The sequence below is a fragment of the Haliotis rubra genome, unplaced genomic scaffold (assembly GCF_003918875.1).
Source record: "Haliotis rubra isolate DU_JTF1 unplaced genomic scaffold, ASM391887v1 Scf884, whole genome shotgun sequence".
Taxonomy (NCBI): Eukaryota; Metazoa; Mollusca; class Gastropoda; order Lepetellida; family Haliotidae; genus Haliotis; species Haliotis rubra.
Window position 1 is genome coordinate 376,515 of NW_025767617.1, and position 24,185 is coordinate 400,699.

The window sequence follows — 24,185 nt, forward strand, 5'->3', positions numbered from 1 at the left end:
TTCAATTGTAGTAGTTCCTTTATTAACGCTGACGGACGTCACTGTACTTTCACTTTCATTGAAATGTAAACATGAGGATTCATTTGTTGTTGTTTATGTTTCATTAAATGAAAAATTGGTCTGCAGCAACCTATGCTTGTCGTAAGACACGTTCGCTGACTGCCATCGTATCCCAAATGTGTAGATCGATGCTCATGCTGTTGATCACTGGATTGTCTGGTTCAGACTCGATTATTTACAGACCGCCGCCATATATAGCTGGAGTATTGCTGAGTGCGGCATTAGACAACAAACACTGAATTATATATCATTGAAAGCCCATTTCTGGTGTCCCCCGCCGTGATATTGCTGGATCATTGCTAAAAGCGGCGTAACACTAAACTCACTCACTCATCATTGAACACATTTCAATACACATTCTGAGACAGCATATGCCATACTGATTGTAACTACAAATGAACTGCTATGCAGTCCGATGGAGTTATCGTTGTCCATGAAATAATAGCCACTTGGTGATTCAAACCCGAGCCCCGTTAGTCAGAACACTGTTTAAAACACAAGCAGCTTGGAGTCTTCATTCATTAAACTGACGTTTCCACCTTGGGGTAGTCACGCGAGTTGTGAAGGGGCGGATTGGTTTACTGAACCAGGTGAGGTGAATGTCATTGGCGGATCCAGAGAAGGGGGGTGGGGGGTGTTGTCAGGGGGTTCCACACCCCACACCCCCCTTGAAAATGACTTCAGACCACATTGAAGATTTTTATTTTGCGATGGGGGACACACCCACCCACCCCCCTTTTTCAAAATTCCTGGATCCGCCCATGAATGTTGTTTAACGCCACTGGTATCTCGTCCTGGATGCACCCTGACTGCCATCTATTTCCAAAAATAAAGTTATCTTATTAAATTAAATTATTAAAAATATATAATCAGTCGTTAGAATTCCACTGTTTCCCAGAACTGCCCGATAATCATTGCCAGAAGATGGCGGTGTTATTTCTGCTGAGGACACCACCAGGAGGACCACTTCTACGCCAGTGGAATCCAAGTACACCAGCATCGTTGCCTTGGCAAACGTTTGAGACCTCGGAGGGGATTATGTGAAAAACAATTACCAAGAACAAGCCTCCATCAAAATCAGAGTTCGGCTCAGAACATGAAGCCATTCCTCGTAGTAGATGATAACTGTAGCCTAGTGTAGGTCCCCATGGCTCTGTTACGTTCACAAATGGACACAACTCTTGGCAGACCTTTATGCATGTAAAGGGACCGAACTGTATGTGCCAAAACAGTCCTTTTAACATGCATGGCCAGCCTTGATATCCCTTCCTTTACAAATTCCAAAGAACGTAAGCCAGAGGAATTGACATATTTTTATTGCACTTAATTTCAGTAGAGAAAAACGTGTGTACATAATCACTGTCCAGCTTATTATGTCTCTCTTATCAGATAAAATGACAAACTGCTTAATCCAGGGGTTACTTGTATCATTTAACACATACCTGGACAAGGTGGCCGAAAAGAGTATACGTTAACCTGGGAATAAGAAACTTAATCAACATTTACTTTCAGCTTACTTTATATATCAGCGAGGTTTAGGAGGGAGCGACATGAATCTCCACCACAGCCTTACCAAGACACCGATATGATCGCTCTTTAACCATGCCTTCATCGGTTTCATTTAATATCGATACTGTCATTATATCCATACAATCTATAAGCTCATTGTCGAACAACATGCTTAGATTAGCAAACGTTTGTCTTACATATAAACTGCAAATTGGGCCAGGACAGGCTTACGCGTTACGTAGATTGAGTCACGTTTTCCTGATTATCAACATTTAAGCCTGTTATCAAGCGCGTTGGTTCTTTATACTATGGACTTCATATACCAGTGGGAGAAGTCAGACATGGCTCTGTACTTGGTTACCTCAACAACACTGAAGACAGCGGAATGCCATACAATCTTTAAATTATGTATGCACGTGCATAGGCGACATAATTAGCCGACGTTTATAAATGATTATACCATAAGCACTGTCATATGCACTGTGTGAACACAGATTCTTAAAAACATTTCCTATGAATGATATTTGGTCCACAGTCGATGTAATCCTGCTTGCTGATCCACATTTGTTGGAAGGTTGATAGGGATGCAAGGATTGAGCCTCCAATCCACACGGCGTACTTCCGTTCTGGCTGAGCAATGACCTTGACCCTGATGACTGGTGGGGCCAGGTCGGCGACCTCTCGCGTGATCCGGGAAGTGATCCCCGGGAACATGGTGGATCCCCCCGAAATTACTATGTTGCAATAGAGATCTTTCCTGATATCAACGTCACATTTCTGAATTGAGTTATAGATATACTCGTGAACACCTGGTGTCTCCATGCCCACCAAGGCTGGCTGGAACAGCGGTTCTGGGCATCTGAACCTCTCGTTGTCAATACGTATTACCTGGCCGTCCGGAAGCTCATAGGATCTCTCCATATCAGCGTTGGAGGAACACGCTTTAAAGTCTCTATCAAAGTCATTGGTAACAAAACATAATTTTTCCTTTACATCGCGAACGATTTCTCGCTCGGCAGTTGTTGTGAAGGAGTACCCTCGCTCTGCCAAGAGCTTTACAAGATAGTCTGTGAGGTCTCTTCCCGCTAGATCGATCCTCAATATGGCGTGAGGCATTGAGTAACCCTCGTATATTGGTACTGTGTGGGTCACCCCGTCCCCGGAATCTAGAACTATGCCCGTGGTTCTTCCAGAAGCATACAGGGACAAAACGGCCTGAACAGATACAAAGAAGGCAGGGGTGTTAAAGCCTTCGAACATTATCTGTGCCATCTTTTCTCGATTGCTTTTAGGATTCAGGGGCGCCTCCGTAACTAGGACTGGGTGCTGTTCCGGTGCTACCCGGAGCTCGTTGTAGAAGGTGTGGTGCCAGATTTTCTCCATGTCGTCCCAGTTGGTGACGATGCCGTGTTCTATGGGGTACCGCAGAGTGAGGATGCCACGTTTGGACTGAGCCTCGTCACCCACGTAGCAGTCTCGTTGTCCCATCCCCACCATAACTCCCTGAAATAAAGGCACAATGATCAAATGGATAATTGTTCCATCAAACAGCATGCAATATAATACAGATAGTCTCTTGTCCAGGTTACATACGCCCTAACAACCTAGATGTCTGTCATTTAAGTGAGTGAGTGAGTTTAGTTAGTTTTACGCCATTTTTAGCAATATTACAGCCATGTCACGGCGTGGGGCACCTGAAATGGTCTTTACACATTGTACACATGTGGGGAATCGAACCCGGGTCTTCAGCGTTACAAGTGAACGCTTTAACCACTAGGCTACCCCACTGCCCCCTTGCCGTATCATAAAAGGAGACTTAATAGAACAAGTGGTCGCTTTGGCGGCTTCGATTTGGGCGTGTTATCGTACATACATATATGTTTCTCGTAATGCCAATCCCTGGTTTCTCCGGTTTATATTAAATTACTCACAGCGCGCTGCCATATGACCGGAATATTGCTTAGTTAGGCATTAAACGACAATATATACTAAACTGAAGTAAAATATCAACATTGACCCAAGGGAGATAATAAGCCCAGGAGGATCTAAAGTCCACCAAACTCTGCATTTTAATCCCTTCGTGGATCTTTTTTTCGGAATACCAAATCAATTATTGCTATATCACAAGATATTATTATTCAAAAAGCTTTCACTTAATGAAAGATTATTACAAAACAAATTCCTTTTGTTTATGTTAGTGAAACTGCATTAAATTGTTACAGAGGAAACATCTCCCATATGACGAATTATTTGTGTCAAGGGTTGATTTTGTCCAGTGGAACATACATCATTAGGAAAACGTTTGACTGACATACCGCCTGGTTAAATGAGGCGGACTGTTTTGTGATATGAAACTTAATTCAATTAACGTTTCTGATAAAGCTATTTTCACAGAATGTGGCAGTTATTTATTACAAGAAACGTCTTTAAATAGCTGTTTTAAAACATGTTTTGAATTTAAAAAGAAGTTTAATCCATAAAAAAATATCTTGGACATCAATGTACAACTTCTAAATGCCACTGAAAGACATCATGTTTTGAATGATTCTGAACTTCTAAGAACAGAGGGGGCGGTGGGGTAGCCTAGTGGTTAAAGTGTTCGCTTGTCACGCAGAAGGCCCGGGTTCGATTCCCCATGCACACGGGTAGAATGCGTGAAGCCCATTTTTGGTGTTCACCTGCCGTGATATTGCTGAAATATTGCTAAAAGCGGCATAAAACCCAATTCACTCGCCTACGTCACCCCACTTCGCTTTGCAGGGTTGCCTCCCTTGTGTGGGCACGCCCGAAACATATGATCGAGGGTGTGGTTATGTGAATAGATTTGTCTGTACCACGTGGGCTGCAACAAAGGAGCAAAGTCTATAAGCTCTCCACCACCTTAGATTTTCCTCCCACGTCAAGTTGGAACGCCGTGAAATAATTTGAATATTGTTCCAAGCTGTGTTAAACCCATCTGACTCACTCAAAGAAATAAAATAAATTTTTCAAAAAATGCTCGTGAATTTACCCTTTTAACACGCACATATTACCGGAAACACTCGCACAACGTTACCTTATGTCTGGGTCTCCCGATAACAGAAGCAAACACTGCTCTTGGGGCGTCATCCCCTGCAAACCCGGCCTTGCACATACCGGACCCATTGTCTAATACGAGCGCCCCTATATCCAAGTAGTTGGTCATCGTACCCTTGCTTCTCGCCAGGACGAACTTCTAGGTCTGCCTTGGTGTGGATGTGTGCAGCCACATTTGTACGACAACGGTCTGAGTGCATTTATGGAATTCCATATGAGTTACATGATTATTTAATTAGGTATAAAAGTGGTATAAGTGAGACAATTAGTGGGTAATTATTCCCACAGCTTGCCGTCGACTTTTACCGCCATCACATCAGAATGACGTGACACTCTAAAGGACAACCAGGAACTTTCATTTGGTTCCAGGTGGATATTTTCATTTTGTTTGGGTTACGTTTACTTCAACTTAAGAATGTTATGGGCACTCTGAGACGGAATTGGTCCCCAGTATAACATATGGTGATGAGAGCAAACCTACAGACAATGAGGATTGGGTGTGACTTGATTGCCAGTCACCGTGAGCCAAATGCCGGGTTGATGCTCATGACTTCAGTCATTGGTTTGCATGGCCCAGACTCTATTATTTACTACCTGCAGGGTTATGACAGACATATCACAGGCCCATGTGTCTTTGCGAGGATTAAAGATTTAATATATGTATTTGAGATGACCCCCGAATCAAAATGCTTCACTGTACAATACATCATGACCTTGTCATGATGTATTTTACTGTGAAGCATTTCGAGTCGGGGGTCATCTCAAAAATAATATTCTATAAATCTTTAATCCTCGCAAAAACACGAGGGCCTGCATGTGAGACATTTATGGCTGAAATAAGTAGGATTCTATCTCACTATCGCCGTGGCGGACGTTGTTCGGTGTTCGTGATTACTGCAAGCACTGCAACGTGCATGCACGTGTGCTCTTTGTACTAATCCAAACTTTACGGTGTTACAGCTCTACACCGATACGTTTAAAAGCCAAACGGCCGTCGGGTACCATCTTTATCATGGAGAGATAAAGTAATCCCCTGTCTAAAGTGGAGTAGAATATAATTTTGGATTGTTAAGTAATGGTGGGTGGGTAGTTTTTAACGCCGACCTCAGCAATATTCCAGCTATATGGAGGCGGTCTGTACATATTCTAGTCTGGACCAGACAATCCAGTGATCAACAGCATGAGCATCGATCTATGCAATTTCGTTAAATAAGGAATTACTTGTAATGTTTAAATAGCCAGTCACTGTTATTTCACACTATGCTGTCACCAAACCAGGAAGTATTTCTTACATGCCCTGTTATGACAGATATTTCCATCAATATATAACCTAATGTACCATAACTCGTCCCTTTGATGGTGAACTCTCATTTTCTATTCATCAGCGACTAACATCCGACTGTGAAATACTAATGAATAAAATTCAGAAGGCATTATTTGTATTATTAAGATTAATGTTAAACAAAAAGGCAAATGAGTAATATTTGTTTTTAATGCATGACCCGGTCTGACTAGCCTAAACATATCTGTAGTGAACTGAGATTTTGCCTCAGTTGACATTTCAATACTTATTATTAACAACCAAATCGCCAACCTGTATAAATACCAACTCGACTCATTAACATTTACTCCATGGCTCAAATAACTATTGTACAGAGTGAGTTTCGGTTCACCGGCAACACTGTAACAAATATATCGGACAAAGGAACTATACCCCCAGCTCCAGTAAAGACATGACGTTTAAATCTAACATTATTTTCAGAACCTTTTTGACATAAGCATATTAACTCTTCACATGCTCCTGTTTTGTTTCTGAGTGAATGTTGCATTATGACCTCTTCAGCAAAAACGGGCCAAAACGAGTTCGAGCCTGATCTAAACACAGGCAGTGTATTCTGTCATACAGGCCGTCAGGTCATACAAAGTCTGACTGACTGACTGAGTTTTGGTTTTACGCCGCTTTTAGCAACATTCCAGCAACACCACGGCGGGGGACACCAGAAATGGGCTTCACACATTGTACCCATGTGGGGATTCGAACCCGGGTCCTCGGCGTGACGAGCCAACGCTTTAACCACTAGGCTACCCCACCGCCCCCTCATACAAAGTAATGCCAACATTAATTACTGCAGTAGGCTGCTATAAGTACATGTATGGGATCCTTATCCTGGATAACTCACTGCATATATATATTACCACATATTAAAATCTGTGCCGGTTCCACAAAGCGACAGAATTGGTTTTCAGTAACCCATGTTGCCGTAAGAGCATTCTAAGTCAACTATACGGAGTATAGCAGTGTAACGAATAATACTGAGCCTAAGTTTACTTAGACTGCCGTAATCTTGAGTCGACTAACGGGATCGGGTGGTCAGGCTCACTGACTTGCTTGACACATGTCATCGTGTCCCAATTGCGTAGATCGATGCTCATGCTGTTGATCACTGGATTGTCTGGTCTAGACTCGATTATTTACAGACCGCCGCCATATAACTGGAATATTGCTGAGTGCGACGTAAAACTAAATTCACTCACCCATGCGACCTTGGCACTAAGATCAGTACTTGCCTATGTTAAAGTATGGGTAGTACGCTGATCGCTCCGTGAAACGGGGCCCTGATTAAAATTGCATATGCAAACTTTCAAAAACAACTCTCAAACGGGTTCGATAGTTAAATGAAAGCTTCAAGTTCGTGTGATATTACACATAACAGATCCACAAGCTCCCTTCATGTGGCAACACCTATTTGTCAGGACACAGCTGTTAAATACGCAATTACATCAAGTACTTCCTGAAATTATAAACCACTGAGGGAGTCATGATATGACAGTCAGTTGTTTACAATGTCTGCCCATGTTGATCCAATAACAGCATCTTATGTAATGTACTGACGTCATGGATCGTACGTACTTCACTTTCGACACAGGATATATAGTATTCTGAACATCACCCTGTCTCGGCTGTATGACCTGCCTTCAACCCAAACTGACCATATGCAATATGCACCAGGGTCTTGTAACGCAAATACACTGGCATTAAGGTATATACCAGTACTGTCAGTGACAGAGCCTTAGCACTAGACAAAAGGATCCATCAGTGACAGTGCCATAGCACTAGACAAAAGGATCCATCAGACACAATGACAGCTTTAGCACTAGACAAAAGGATCCATCAATGACAGAGCTTTAGCACTAGACAAAAGGATCCATCAGTGACAGTGCTGTAGCACTAGACAAAAGGATCCATCAATGACAGTGCCTTAGCACTAGACAAAAGGATCCATCAATGACAGAGCTTTAGCACTAGACAAAAGGATCCATCAGTGACAGTGCTGTAGCACTAGACAAAAGGATCCGTCAATGACAGTGCCTTAGCACTAGACAAAAGGATCCATCAATGACAGCCTTAGCACTAGACAAAAGGATCCATCAATGACAGTCAGTGACAGAGCACAGAGCTTTAGACAAAAGGATCCATCAGTGACAGTGCCTTAGCACTAGACAAAAGGATCCATCAATGACAGCTATACACTAGACAAAATTCCATCAATGACAGAGCTTTAGCACTAGAAAAAAGGATCCATCAACTGACAGTGTGAATTAGCACTAGACAAAAGGATCCAGTGCCACATTTGAGAGCAGCATAGCTTCAATATCCTTTACTTAGCATATATGACAAAGGATCCATCAATAACACATTTTTTTAGTATGTTTTGCTAGACAAAGATCCATATCACTAGACAAAGGGATATTTCAAAGGATCCATCAATGACCTTTAGCACTAGAAAAAGGATTAGTGATACTAGACAAAAGGTTGCATCACATGACAATGTTAGCACTAGACAAAATGAATATTGTGCACCAAATCCATTTCATGTTTCAGTGTTGATGATAAATTTGTAAATAGAACTGTTTGTACATGTATGGCACAAAAAAATAAAGCTGATTATGTAAAATCTAGATCTTTAAAGGTCAAAGTGACTAAGTAAACAAATGTAGGTGCACTGTTGGGATTGTGGGTCAATATTCCATTTCATGTTTCAGTGTATACCATTTTTAAAGTAAAGGTATTAGATAAATTGTTGGGTCTAAAGTCAGATAACATGTTAAAGTATTGAGTTTGTACATAACATGTGGCACAATAAATAAAATTGATTATGTAAAAAATCTATACATATCTTCTAAAGGTCAAAGTGTCTGAGTATGAAAGTTTTACCCCACTATTCCAGCAATATCACAGTGGATGACACCAGAAATGGGCTTCACACAGTGTGTCCATCTGGGGTCTTCAACCACTAGGCTACCCCAACTGCCGTAAAGGCGAAAGACTTCTAAATGTTAGGGCTGCAATGAATCCACTACGAGTCGTTTATGATTCTTATCACAGCGTATGAATATTAGTTACCGAATACACTAACAAGTCCGCAGTTGATGTATTATTCATTATAGTCAGTGAAACAACAAAAAAATTCTGACCTGTCATCACAATGACAAGTGACCACATTAGTGTCAAATTAAATAAATGAGAAGGTAAACTATAGCCAGGACTTTCCTGCCTGGCTTGGATCTATTTCCCTTTTGCATATCTTGCTTTGATAAATAACACTTACTTGATGAACCAGATGAAATTTATTTCTTGTTTTACGGTTCACTGGTCGTATTTTTTCACGAACAAAAAATATAAATTAATTTTCCCCACTCAAGAAAGAAGATCCTAATGTTAATGTGATATAAATACCCTTGAAATCAGTGTGAAACCTAAACTCATTCAATTTATTTTTAGTTGATATCAACAAACCAAAAGAGTTAACATGGAAACTCGTGGGTTTTTGCTGTGTCGGGTGATTTTTTAATTATTTTTTTTCCCTCCTGCCTTTAGGTTTTCTGAGGACAGAATTCTGTAAAACAAGAAATAAAATTGGTCTGGCCTAAACATAAACCTTTCACAACCCATTATTCCATACCAATACAAAAAAATATTATGTTGATGTATATCTCAAACAGTTGCACTGGCCTAGTTTAGATGTAGCTATGATTCAATGAAAGAACATGGCAGAACCTTTCATATAAGAGAAATGAGATTGTGGAAACAATGCGACTAAAATGCAATGAAAGACAGTTTTCACTGTAAACATAAATGTCTAAGAAGCAGATATTTTAAATGCAAATGGTATGAGAACCCAACTCTGCTTTCTTGTACCTCCTGTTTACTTCAAATATATCAGTAGTAAAACTATTTCCATGTACATATATGGTTGACACATGCATAGGTTCCAATCTGCGTAGATTGATGCTCATGCTGTTGATCACTGGACTGTCTGGTCATGACTCGATTACCATATAGCTGGAATATTGCTGAGTGCTGCGTAAAACTAAACTCACTCACTCCCATGTACATATATCATTAAATTACATTTAGATTTTACTACATTCCTTTGAATTGTTTGTTAGGCATTTCTGACAAGCTGAAAGTTTGCAAAGTAGACACAAACTTTTTCTTGATGTAATACTATACTCCAGACAAAAATGCATACTGTCTACTTTTACATTATTTCGACTTCAGCATGTCCATTTTGTTTGTTGATCCTTATCTGTCATCAGTTCGTCATATTAAATGATAAGGTAAGTATTTTTAGAGACCTTTGCAAACTGACAAGAATTTACAACCAATGCTACAATGACATAGTAAATAATTTTGTATTAATAGTTAAACCTCTTTATTAACAAATTGTCTTAATCATCATCTTTCCTGATGAGACAACCCCCTTGAATTAACTGAACTATCCAAACAGTGGATGTTTTATTTTATTTACCAACTAAAACAACATGCACCCACTCAACCTGAATGGAAATTTCACTTATGTGGTCAGCTTTGGTGACTCAGTTTATAACTGTCACTATCTAAATGGCCTGGATTAATGTTTGTTTTGTAAATCACTTGATTGTCTGGTCCGGATTTCTTTATTTACAGACAGCCAACATATAGCTGGAATATTCATTAAATAATCACAAATAACAAAATATTACTCCCCAGCTCTACAGAATGGTAGGAATTTAACATTAGATGTTTATGTCATCTGTCTACCTTTCATCTGGGCATCAATATGTGACTTAATATTACTTGATCAAATATATGTCACATATATTCAGCATTTCTATCATAAACTTAATATACAACACTAACCAAATGTTTCCGTATCTTAAGTTTACAACTCTGTAACACTGAGCCAGTATATTCAGTGCAAATATAATACAGACATGTCATTTATAAATAACATATTTCAAACATCAATTGTTCAGTAATATCTGGTGCCATAATGAATTATATGTTACTGATTCCAAGTCTCTCAGCTTGTTCGAGTGCACCTTTAAGATTGTCATCGAACAGTTCACATCTGATAGGCATGTCCAATGAATAAAATGGATTCTTCAAAGCAAAGTCAGCGTAAATCTCATACAGCTTCTTTAGCAGCATTTCCACTGCTGTCTGCCTCGGATCTGTGAGCACAACAAATTTGATCCCAGTCATTGTTTGATGGCAATGAAGTTTAAAAGTGTCCGTCTCTAAAACTTCAATTCCCGAGGATCTTGGTTCAGGGGAAAGTTGTGTTCCGAATGCGAACAAGGAATGAAACATACTGGCGAGCATTATACGCTGATTTGATGTCAGCTTTGGTCGTCCAAACTTAATGTTGATGGGGTATTTCTTCTCGTCATTTAATACCTCAATGATGTCTCTTCCATCTTTTAAGCAACGTCCCTCCGCTGGAATTCCGTTGACAGACAGCACCGTGTGTCCAACTTTGATACCATCACGTTCTCCAAAAGCCACAACAACTCGTTCGTCAAATATTTTGAGTTTCAGTTCTAGAGGAAAACTGAATGTCTTCTCAACCTCAGGGCGGTTTGAAGTGTGGTCGTAATGATAAATCAGACTCCCGGCTTTGTTGATGACATACACGCTAAAAATGGCCATGTTTTGCCGGATATATGGATCTTTTGATTTGGTGATGACCCACCTCACATTTAGCGCCCTTGAAATAACACCTTTATGTGTATGAACGTAGTATTCAAAGAAAAACTCTACCCTCCCACAAAATTAATGCTATGTAAACCGGAAGTGCGAGGCGTCACAACATTGAGAAATGTAAAACCGATCTGTGTTTTCTCGGATGAAACGATCAATCGCTCCGGACGAGTTCGGAATATTTCGTCTACTGCGTTTTGGCGATACATTTCAAGTTCTTGTTCATAAAACAAAATGTTTATTTCGTGACAGAACAATACGGGTACACGTATCTCGATGAACAAAATATAATAACCATAATTATATGCTATCCAGATATTTATGACGGAGGAAAAATGTAAGATTCTGCATTTTCATAAGTGGACACTTGACAACGTGTACTATTTCATCGTGGTATTCATCGGATAAAATGCTCGAGTTATGTACCCTGAAACCATATGACCCGGAAGTCGATCTTTCAGAAATTAATCACGTAAGTGAAAAGATGTGTGTGATTGCTACCTCCTTTCAATCGTGTCAATTTCAATACAATCATAAGATAATCAGTCACTATTACTTTGTATACACTTAGTACAACCAATAAACATGGCACTTGTCACCTTATTTTGGGAAATTTTAAGGACATTTGTCCAGTATCGTCTTGTAAAATATACACCTGAAATTTTCAGCAATGGCGGACGCAGCCCCAGCCGGTGGTAGAGGAGGATTTCGTGGTGGGTTCGGCGGCAGAGGCCGCGGACGTGGACGTGGTCGCGGCAGAGGAAGGGGACGTGGTCGTGGAGCTAAGGAAGAGAAGGACTGGATCCCCGTGACGAAACTGGGTCGTCTCGTAAAAGATGTCAAAATCAAGAGTCTGGAGGAGATCTACCTTTTCTCTCTGCCTATCAAGGTTAATATATTGTAAATAAAGTTGTTGTGTATGGCTTATAATATTCCCACCTTTTTCAGTTATAACAAGGGTAATACTTGACATTTCTTCTTCGAAGCATGATAAAAACAACAAAACAATTTTGAAAAGAACTCTTATTAAGACGTTTTCCCAATACGTCTGTTTTGAAATTGTTATGCGTGAAGATATAAGTTGGAATTTGGGGAGTAAGGCTTTTGTATTGGAAACAGGATATGGTTCTTGTGGGTTTCATCAAATTAATAAACAATAGACATGATGCTGACATGTCTATTGATGTCTCAAGGATAAACTGAAATAATGTTGAGATACTATGCAAATTGAAAAGTTGTTGCACTTACGATAAAATTAGTGGAATTATTGAAAAATATTATGTAATCAAGTTTCAGCATTGTTATGTGTGAACTTGTGTTGCAGGAGTTTGAAATCATTGACTACTTCCTGCCACCTGGAACCCTGAAGGACGAAGTTCTGAAAATTATGCCTGTCCAGAAACAGACCAGGGCTGGACAGAGAACCAGGTTCAAGGTTGGTATCAACAAATTGATAGTTGATTCATGCATCACTCAGCGATATTCTAGATATATGGTGGCAGTCTGTAACAGTCTGTCTTGGCAATCAAACAATATGGGCATTAATTTACGCCTTGGGATACAGTGACATTTGTCAACCAAATCAGCAAGCTTGAAAACCTGATCCAGTTAATTGCCTCTTACTACAAGCATGGTTTATGGAAGACAAATTCTATCACAGATAATGGTTAAAGTGTTTGTTCATCGAGCCAAAGACCCAGGTTCGATTCCTCACATGGGTACAATGCAGTGAAGCCCATATCTGGTGTCCCTGGTAATAAGTGGTATATTGCTAAAAGCAGTGTAAAACCATATTTGCTCACTCTTCAATTGTACATGACCCAGTTATTCAAGTTATCATTAATAGAATTTTCTTAACTTTGCCATTGGCGGTGGCACTTGTCCTGGGGCTAACTGAATACTAAATGACAGCTGACCTTTTCCTGTATCTTAGCTTGCAGTTGCGACTGTTTGGTACTATTCTGACTATATCAGTTATTTGACAATATAACTGAACCAACTTCAAGGCTTTATACTTAAATCAATGTAATAGAAATGAAAAGGTATTGTTGGCAATATCATGTTCCTCCATTTCCCTCCCCATTACTACTTAACTGAAGGAAAGTAGATGTTGTAACATTTTTCAATCAACACACTGCTTATTTGATATTCAACTGTTTTCGGGCATAAAATTGATTGTAAGAACTGGCTATTGAACTATTGATTGGTGGATGTTTATCATTGGTGTTTTTAATCCCTATCTTTAGAATACAATTGAAAGGCAAGCATTTGCAAGTTAAATAAGACACCAGTTAGCAATGTTGTTTAATGTGATTAACCCTTAGTATTTAAGGTTAATCGTATTAACAATGTGATATTTGTTGATTAGAGGTCAGTTTCCTATCTTGTTCAGTTTTCTGATGAAGTCAAGCCTAGTTAAATGCTTACAGTATTTACTTGATGTTTACAGGCCTTTGTCGCTGTTGGTGACTTCAATGGCCACATTGGTTTGGGAGTGAAGTGCTCCAAGGAAGTTGCCACTGCTATCCGTGGTGCCATCATTCTGGCCAAACTGTCAGTCATTCCCGTCCGACGAGGATACTGGGGTAACAAGATCGGAAAACCACACACTGTCCCTTGCAAGGTTGGTACATACAAATGTGATTTACACTGTAAATTCTTAACTTCACTTTGTTCCATTCAGCGGAAATTGCCAGAGTTAAGTCATCGGATAAATAAATATCAATAGGATGTCATGTCAATTATTTTTGGGCATTAATCAGTATTTATTCATTCTTCTAGGTGTACGGCAAGTGTGGTAGCAGCCGAGTGCGTCTCATCCCTGCCCCCAGGGGTACTGGCATTGTTAGTGCGCCTGTACCCAAGAAGCTGTTGCATATGGCTGGTATTGAGGACTGCTACACCTCAGCTGTCGGTGCCACTGCTACACTTGGAAACTTTGGTAAGTAAAAGTTATAATTATGTGGTGCATCAAAACAAAAATCTGAAGTTCTTTCCATCGGGTCAAAGGGAGATAACTGATGCCTTCATGTTCATTCCTGTACTTGTATTCTATGTATACTCGTTGTCACTGCCTGGAAATTAGCTCAGTAGGGATGTATTGGTATATGTTGACATAGTTTGGATACAAATAAAGAACATGTGTAATAAGAGAGATAATTTTAAGTGTTTTGTGAGTGTAATATTCTCAGGTGTACCGATGTTTTGTGTGGATTTTGGTGTTTTTTCCTGTTTGTGAGAGAATATTTTTATATGATTATTCAATAAATAAAGCACATGAAACTGAAAAGGTTTCTTTTGATATATGTGTAAAATTCTTTGTATTTGAAGAACAATTGTAAGAAAATATGGAAGGCTTTAGAGAAGAAAAACAAGTCTACATGGAAATTAACATTCCTGTGTTGAACAAAAGTTATATATGCTTGAGGAAAAGGTTTTTGAACAATGTTTCATAATGTGCTGTCATAAATGTTACGTACATGGGGATCCACGAATGCAACTCCACATCTCTCTTTTCCTTGTACAGCCAAGGCCACCTACCAGGCTATCTCCAAGACGTATGCATATCTCACCCCTGACCTGTGGAAGGAGACCGTGTTCAGCAAGAGCCCCTACCAGGAATACACTGACTACCTGTCAAAACACCACACAAGGGTCGCTGTCCAGAAACAGGAACAGAAGGTCTACTAGACATGCGAGGAAAACTTGTGTAAAACAAAATAAGAAAATAAAAAAATTAATCCTAATATATTTCTTTTTCTTTGGAGGGATTTAACAGCAACTGTTGGTATTTCTCCTGCATATTTCTGGGTTCAAGGATGACAGTGAAAAGATTTGATGGGATGTAAAGAGTGAATTAATGTGCTCTTCCCAGTCATGACCCAAAATCATGCTCTTGTGTCATTAAATGGTGAACGTTAGACCCAGTCAATTGGGCTTTCCACAAACACAAATGACGCAACGTCTATTTAAGTTATATCATTTCATAGGTGCCTATCGCATGTGCCTGTGTACAAATAGTTCCAGAGTTAAATGACACAACAATACAATATTGGCCTATAATTAGGTCTATTTCAGAAACGTTCGCCAGTAGAGCAGAGCACAATTTTTCAGTATATTTCAGGAGAGCAGAGACCGAGAACGATTGAAGCATTTAGGTAAACGTGGATGCCACGTGGAAACTCCGTACCGGCTGCGTCATCTGCCGCTTGTTATCTGACTAAGCGGATAGTAACAGTTATGTTGACTGACACCAGGAACATGCGGTATCAACCCATCTGTTAAACATGCAAACCTTGCAGCTGTATACCTGTTGTAACAACACACGTGTATTATACACGCCCGTACAGAGTCCAACCTCTGCTTGTAGGAGATGACAAAATAGATAACTGGTCGGAATGGTGGATAAGGGTTTTACCAGGGAGACTCTTGTAGAGTATCCCTGGTTTTACAAAGTGAGTTCCACTTGATCTTCGGAACTTTACCCCCAAATGCCTACCCAAATATTCACGAACACGTAGTGTAATTAATATTTTTATTGAAACAGTCACACCTAAATGTTCAGTAGATATCAAATAGTGGGATATTCACCTGCAGAACCCAAAGAATGTGAGAAAGCATCAACTGGGTACTCGACCTGTCAAAGTTCGTCACAAAGGGGCGGTGGGTTAGCCTAGTGGTTAAAGGGATCGCTCGTCACGCCGAAAACCCAGGTTCGATTCCCCATGGGTACAAAGTGTGAAGCCCATTTCTGGTGTCCCCTGTGATGGTATTGCAGGAATTTGCTTAAAGCGGCGTAAACACAACGACACAAGGTACAATCCTGTATCAAAGCGCCGCACACACCAGAACCCCTGCCTATGACATGTACCACTCGTCGGGTGTAGAGGTTGTCCACTAAAATAGCAAAGTTTATCTGTACCTGAACATTCAATATCAAATGTATGCAGGTTTGCACAACATGTGACAGTGATAAGGAAATAAGTCACGGTTAACAAGGGTATTACATCTCAGTGTCAAAGATACTGCAGACACTGTGGTACGGAATGGTTAATTGTTCATAATATTTAAAACAAATTTAAACTGTGATCATCCGTTTACTATCTTTTGTTCTTTATATAGAAATAAAGTGGCAGTTATAAGTAACAGCGAAGATCGATGCTCATGCTGTTGATCACTGGATTGTCTGGTCAAGATTCGATTATTTACAGACCGCCGCCATATAGCAGGAATATTGCTGAGTGCGGCGTTAAACAACAAACAAACTATAAGTAACAGCGAGGAAAGACTCCACACTTCGTTCTAGCTTGAACCTAATTATGCTCGCACCATACTGATCACTGAGTTTACTTTATCTGTTTCTCACTTTAATACCTCAAGATACAATCCAATATGGATAAGAAGTTGAAACAATACCCTCAGGGAAAATCATGAATACTGTTATCAGGGACGTCAGATGGAGTGGGCTGTGACGGATCTTGGTACTTTAAAATATTTAACGTCACCTTCCCGACAGAGAATATATAGATACCATTGGTACCATATTCGTAGCAACGTTGTCTTGCAACCTCATGGCCTATTTACTCATTCCAGTTGTTGACTATTTTATCAAAGTGCAAAAGACAAAATGATGCAAGAGGAGATAACCATACTGCCCAATGTTTAACAAAGTTTGTGCCGCCAAATTGATGCTTGTTTGGAGTTGTTAAAAACTTCCTGCCAATCGGAAAGTTTACAACAAACTTAACATCGTTGTTAGGTATACTTAACTTTTCACCAGTGGTTTGTTTCAAAATAGGGGGAAATGTTTGCAGGGAATCCTGCATATCGTTAAAGATGATGGGTAGAACAGGACTGTCTTTGTGTCTGTGGCTGTTGGTGACCACGTCTCCTGGTCGTGGAGACAGCATGCCCGGTTTATCGTGGGAGGTGGAAGATATGCTGGTGAAACTGCAGGATGATTTAGGATTAAAGAGTCTAGGTAAGTGGCCTTTATAGCATCTGGGTTTTTTTTCACCTCTATTTCTCCGTTGGTTATTAGCCAATGCATTATATTTACATTCTATAATAAAAAATACACTGGACTTATACCATAGATTTGTCGTCACCTGCCTCCATTCACAAATTTGGCACAGTGTTTCTCGCGCATCTCTGTAATTTGACTGGATGGTTATTTTAAAAATTTGGGGCGGTGGGGTAGCACAGTGTTTTGTCGCGCATCACTGTAATTTGACTGGATGGTTATTTTAAATGTCGTTTTCTTCAAATTGGGGTCCACATGGAGTTGTGGTGAATAGTTCCACATTTTTGCATGGTGATAGTAAGCATATATTACTCTGTTGATAGTCAAGGATGTATTACTCCTAATTAGAAGACAGCGTCTGTGTGTATAATGGAACCTTGCTAATCCGGACCCCAGACATCCGGACGATATTTACGTGAAACGATGACAGGCACCTGACGAGATTCATGTGTCCTGAAATGTATATGTTACAGGGAATGTGTGAAACCAGGGATTTCACGTAATCTCCAAAAGAATCAGTGATTTCGTGAAATCACTGTGACCGTCGGAATCAAGTCTGTACAATTCCAAAAGAATTCGGCACTTCATGCAGGTATTAAGTGCAGTCCGTATGATGCGTTATTTGGATGTCATCGAAAATAAGAAACAGTGGACGAACTACTCCCGACTCGTTAACAACGACAGTACTTTAGAAACATTCTTGGTGTGTTTATGCATCATGATCAAGCTAATGACAGTTATAGAATAGGCGTGAAAACCGGTATCCTCAAAGGTTTGTTCATGCGTTCTCAGTTTGATGTAATAAAATACTCAGCACATATTAGAATTAAAAAACCCATTGAATACTCAGACAGGTTTTATACCTGGAAGGTGTATTAGTGAAAACATTACGTTACTACATGACATTTTGTTTGAAGCCAAATTACAAGATAAAAAGGGTCTCTTGTTACTTATTAGCTTTGAAAAACCTTTTGACACTGTCTCGAAAGAATTTATAATTCTAACAATTGGAAAGTTTGGCTTTGGACCCAATATGGAAAAATGGATCAAAATATAAATCAATAATGCTGCATTATGTGTTATACAGAATGGTCATTTATCACAAGTTTGGGACAATGAAAGGGGCTGTAGACAAGGCGACCCAGTCTCTCCCTACATTTTCCTCTTAGTCGCTGAAATTTTAGGAATAATTATCCGTAACAACACTGCAATAAAAGGAATTACATTGAGTAATATTGAACATAAAATTGGACAATATGCTGATGATACTGAATTATTTCTTGATGGATGTGAAGAAAGCAATTGACACTCTCAATAATTTCTACAAAATGTCTGGTTTAAGATACAAGAAAGATCAAATTAAAGCAGTTTGGATAGGCTCATTGGCAGGTAGTGGCATCATTTTATGCCAGGATCTTAAGCTTGATTGGCATAATGGGGATTTTGATATTCTAGGAATAAGGCTTAATCCTAACATACCGTTGGGTAATTAATGCAGCGTAATATTGATGTAATTTCTATTATGTGTAATGCCTACTCATATGAACTTCTGTCTTATCATGTACTAGTTCTGTTGCAGTATGTATTTAGTACATTTGTATCTACTGATTTGATTGAATAATTTTTTTTAAAAACTGTATCTCTGGACTGCTGTGATTTCCGAGTCGATATGTGTAGGTCAGGGTTTACAGAACTGTAACTGGGGCCCTAACCAATGTAAACTGAGACGTTGTAAATGTTTTAAGGTGGGACTGAAGTGTAATAGCCGGTGTCATAACAGTCTATCTTGTCCCAACAAATGAAGCTTTTCAGCATATACTTTGTACGTGCATTAAACAGTTGGTTTTCTCTATTTCAGTAAAGGCTGCCAGGGGTTTCATGAAATCCCTGGGCCAATATTTCAGTAATTTCATGAAATCCCTTGAAACTTTAGGGAATACATGAAATCCCTGGGGGTCACAGTGATTTCACGAAATCACTGACTCTTTTAGGGATCACATGAAGTCCCTGATTTCACACATTCCCTGTAACATATATACGTGAGAAATTCACAATGTGTGAGAATACGCAGGTGTCCTGATAAGAGAGGTTCGATTGTATAAGTTACAACATTTCCTCTATGTTAGAAACATCTTGGAGAATAAAAAGTTTAAGTTTAAATATTTAAGTTGGAAAAATACAGATGTGCAGGACATTACTTTTTACCACTGCTGGAGCACTGTAGTCGACGTTATCCGCCGCAGTGTAACACCCTACGCATTCCCTTTACAGGAAGCAAGACGCCACTTTACCGCAAAGATATGGCTGCTGATTACGTCGCCTATTGGCTTATAGAGTTCAATAATGAGGGATACGTCATCTTATCATCAGGGGAGGCAACCGGTGACTACAGGTAGTTACTGAATATAATAGTCTCTTGTGATTCGTACCACGGAATGGCCTTGGAGCTACGATCACTGTTAATTTGTGTTAGGGTAGAGTTGGTAGTATTCGCTATACTTAACATGTTAACACAGATTATTATTCAAAGGGAGTGCATATATAGGCATTGAGATGAACAACATGCCTTCTATTCTTTTATTCCCTTGTGCAATAAACGATAATGATTAGATGATTTTGTAAACCTATGCAAAGAGATAACATAATTACATGTACGTTTGTTCCGGTGCCTCTGACAATATTCGTTCAAACGGCGCGGAACAAGGGCCATTTTATCAGATGCCCATTCGCGTTGTGCGAGTGCAGTCTAACAAAATCAAGAACATGAGCGCCTGTTATTCGAACCCACCATTGTAGGTTTCTGAACACCATGCGAACACCCCAATCAACACCCTTTGTCGTTCGTGTCAATTAAAACAACGTGAAGTATGAGTGGTGGATCTGTGTTCGTATATTTCCTTTCATGCCATATACACTAATTCACTGTTGAAAGGCTGCTACAACAGGGTTACCTCCCCTTCCCGGTGGCCGTGTTGTCAAGACGGGCAGAAAGACGGGGATCGTCCTGTACCAGATTCTATGTGTTCACAATAGACGCTGAGCTCCTGTGTGAAGACAGCCATGGGTCTATAGCTGCCTCAACCATGGATGAACTGCTGGGCAACCCGGTAAGTATACGGTGAAGTGAATTCAACGACGCCCAATATCTCACCAAGGACATGTGTACACCACTTGAGTGAGTGAGCGAGTATGGCTTTACGCCGCATTTAGCAATATTCCAGCAACATCACGGCGGGGGACACCAGAAATGGGCTTCACACATTGTACCCATGTAGGGAATCGAACCCGGGTAAACGCTTTAACCACTAGGCCACCCCACCGCCCGCACGTCACTTCCAAGAGCGTTGACAGGATGAGCCTTTGACACCCGTGAAGATACCGGTTAAAATTTGTCTTCAGCAACTCATGCTTGTCGTAAGAGACGACTAACGGGATCAGGCTCGCTGACTAGGTTTACACATGTCATCGTATCCCAACTGCGTAGATCGATGCTCATGCTGTTGACCACTGGATTGTCTGGTCCAGATTCGATTATTTACAGACTGACGCCATATAACTGGAATATTGCAGACTGCGGCGCAAAACAATAAATCAAACTTAACCTAAACATAACCAACAACCAATCAATCAATATATTCATTTTCTTTAATAAAAGAGTGAGCTGCATGACGAACAGTTGGCAAGAGAGTACAGCGCAATTTCCGATGGACAGCGCTACCTGGCGGAGGAGTGGGACAAAAAGCGTAGAGACATTCGGGCCAGTCCCGAGTGGAGAACACTCAGCGTAGTGCGCGCAGGACAGGAAGTACAGCAGGTCAGTGTCCTAATGGAGCTCCGAAGAATTATATGTTAGGTCTGTGAAATAATGTGAAAAAAGTGACATTTTAGCTACTATTACACGTTGAGTTTTCACTTAAAGAGGAATCGTTTCACATGCATACACTGTCTCCATTTCTGATCTGATTGTTCTTCTTACATGTACCTAACATTCTCCAGCTTTTCTATACTCTGAACCTTCTGGGAACTAGGGAACTATTAGAACAAACATGAAATCCCTTACTTTCGCCGATATTCTTTGAAAGTATTAATGTAGGATTTTTTCAATTCTGTTATAACTTTGACAGGTGTTTCGACCTACTCCGAATCATGAATCAAATATAATTCATTCATATATTTCATTTTTCAGGTTTACGAAGAACCTGTCATGATAGCCGAGAGCAGGCAGTTGCTGTTGGAAACGCCACCACTGTTCGCATACGCGTCTTCGACGAAACTGCTACCTTTGATCCCTTTGTCCTTGTGCCCCAAACTGAAGTGAAACAGAACTCTAACCTACAGCAAAATGCATGCATTCTTACAAAATTATGTTCAAGTTCGGATCTGACCTTAATCAATCCAGAAAAAATACAAACAGACGAAAATGGCCTTCGATACGTTCCCGTGCGATTCGGCATCACGTTAATTCCAGTGAGGTTTCAGATTGAGGTGTACCTCTCTGACGGATCGGTTGCTGTACGCAACTTCCGGTTGGACGTTTCCTTAACACGCGCTGCTGATCAGCCGATGCACATCTACAGTGTTCCGTTAGAGGAGGAGTTCCCAGATTATTGGGAGCCTGCACTGAACGCTACAATCAGCAGACAGTACCACCAATGTCAGGTGGGCGACGGGACAGTAGCATGGGCCATGGTACTTGGTTATTACGACCGCCGTTCGTCAGCGAGACCACGTGAGTTTGGTACTGCTGCTCAAGGTCTCTTCAGGTGTGGACCATTTGGCTTCCATGGCGATAAGAAATGTAAAGCTCCAAAGAAAAATAACGCTTCTTTTGAAAAGTATCTTGAATCATTGAAACGTCGACTGAACGTCATTTGTAAGGGCGACGTTGGTGTAATGCCGGACACAATGATGGCCAACATCCAGCCAGTGTTTCATCATTTGATGGAGGAGGCTTCCACCGTCGTCGTTACTTACCAGTCAGACAAGAAGTCATACGGTCTGCTTCTAAACTACTTCCCGAGGGATCCCGAAGATGCCCGAAACCACGCGATCAAGCATTTGACCAGTAGAGACGCACTTCCGGTTGTGGTAGATTCCCGGATGTCAAGGTTCTGGGGCGCTGTTGGCCAGCATTACGTGGTGGCAACCAAGCTGAGACGAAGGTTCCTGAGGTACAGGGTGTGCACGGGGCGGGGCTGTGGAGACTGGCGGACGGACTTTGATGTCGAGTGGTACGAACATGGCGGGTTGGAGTCCAAGGTTGGAGATGGCTGGCAAAAGGCGAACACATTCTTTGCCGCCGTCGCATCCTACAAGTAAAACATGCACTTGGGCTACTGGATGTATTTCCAAACGGCTACTGGATGGCTTCTAAGAAGAGTACATTGATTAATGACACGTTATGCCATAAAACGTTTATCTTTGTTATGTAACGGACAATTCACGATCTGAGACAGGACCTAAAGTTCGGGTGAAATCAAAACAAAATATATTGTTTTCAAACGTACTGACCAAAATCTGTGGTGAAATCGAGACAAAATTTACAAACGTATTGAACATTTCATATCTTTTACATATTACGCCTCAGCTTATTATTGGTTTGCATATTATTTGCTTGTTAAACATCTGCAGCTTAAAAGTAATTGACGGTTATGAAGATGATGATGATGATCGATATACGATTTAGGGCCTAAACATTCAAACCGAGTCTCTATTAGCGGATTTACGGCATGTTTGATGCATGTGTTCGTATTTTGAATCTGCCATCATGGAATAAACCAATGCATCTTTGGATGGAATCATGTGTTTTTCTTGATAAAATTAGATTTTAAATAACATGTTTGACTAAACATGTCTTTAACAAACTCGTGACGAGCTGACACAAAATATCCACGCACGTGTTGAACGGAACACTTCTTATTCACTTTCAGGGAAGTTGTTCCACAATGCAAGATAAGTGCTGCGATGATCTTGTAAGTCAATTGGTTGATTTCGAATTTGATGACGGTGAAGACTTTCATTTACCTAAACAACAATAACTTTTTCTTACAGTACTATTTACGTACAATCATCATCAAGTCTGTATTAAAACGCAATGTGATTTCAATTAATACCGATATTAAATGACAGAATATCCCATAAGAGTGGCGGATTGATAGGAATTGTGTAGATGTATTGTTTCCGTGTAGATGTCATATTCATAAGAGCATCATTTTCCCCAAGCTTCATCTGTATTACTGGGAGATTGGTAGGAATTGTGTATTTCTTGACTTTCATTGCTGCTGTACAAAACACTAACGGGAAGCCGGGCGCAAGTCTGAAAGGAGACGAGGTATGACTTACTGGCCAGAATAATAACGAACGTCGCTAAGAAAAGGTAGGGGAGGGTTGGGAAACTCTCTGAAAACAACCGATTCGGCCGGAAAGCAGAAATTGCTGACGTAAACAAAGGAGCTACATCACGACTTATTGTGTCCCCCAAACTCTTGACAT

The 24,185-nt window shown here is 40.3% G+C and overlaps 4 protein-coding genes across 6 annotated transcripts; 2 read left to right on the forward strand and 2 right to left on the reverse strand.

Moving 5' to 3' along the window:
- Positions 1–1,359: 1,359 nt before the first annotated feature.
- Positions 1,360–4,819, reverse strand: LOC124263469 (actin-85C-like). The gene is made up of 2 exons (XM_046698119.1): positions 4,625–4,819; positions 1,360–3,072 (listed from the first exon to the last, which is right to left on the reverse strand). Exons 1-2 carry the CDS (start codon positions 4,751–4,753, stop codon positions 2,068–2,070), a joined length of 1,134 nt encoding a protein of 377 aa, XP_046554075.1. The 5' UTR covers positions 4,754–4,819; the 3' UTR covers positions 1,360–2,067.
- A 749-nt stretch (positions 4,820–5,568) lies between these two features.
- Positions 5,569–15,417, forward strand: LOC124263464 (40S ribosomal protein S2). 3 transcript variants are annotated; one of them, XM_046698113.1, is made up of 6 exons: positions 5,569–5,575; positions 12,340–12,560; positions 12,996–13,106; positions 14,121–14,294; positions 14,453–14,612; positions 15,198–15,417. In XM_046698113.1, exons 2-6 carry the CDS (start codon positions 12,342–12,344, stop codon positions 15,359–15,361), a joined length of 828 nt encoding a protein of 275 aa, XP_046554069.1. In that variant the 5' UTR covers positions 5,569–5,575; positions 12,340–12,341; the 3' UTR covers positions 15,362–15,417. The 3 variants fall into 3 exon arrangements, with proteins under 3 accessions (XP_046554069.1, XP_046554070.1, XP_046554071.1); XM_046698114.1 differs by lacking the exon at positions 5,569–5,575 and adding an exon at positions 12,126–12,143; XM_046698115.1 differs by lacking the exon at positions 5,569–5,575 and adding an exon at positions 12,134–12,157.
- On the reverse strand, positions 10,335–11,805 carry LOC124263466 (trafficking protein particle complex subunit 4-like). Its single transcript, XM_046698116.1, has one exon. The coding sequence runs from the start codon at positions 11,618–11,620 to the stop codon at positions 10,967–10,969; it is 654 nt and encodes a 217-aa protein (XP_046554072.1). The 5' UTR covers positions 11,621–11,805; the 3' UTR covers positions 10,335–10,966.
- Positions 15,418–17,506: 2,089 nt separating the features above from the next.
- Positions 17,507–23,491, forward strand: LOC124263467. The gene is made up of 5 exons (XM_046698117.1): positions 17,507–17,651; positions 19,965–20,085; positions 20,626–20,800; positions 21,349–21,507; positions 21,880–23,491. Exons 1-5 carry the CDS (start codon positions 17,507–17,509, stop codon positions 22,009–22,011), a joined length of 732 nt encoding a protein of 243 aa, XP_046554073.1. The 3' UTR covers positions 22,012–23,491.
- The last annotated feature ends 694 nt before the right edge of the window (positions 23,492–24,185 follow it).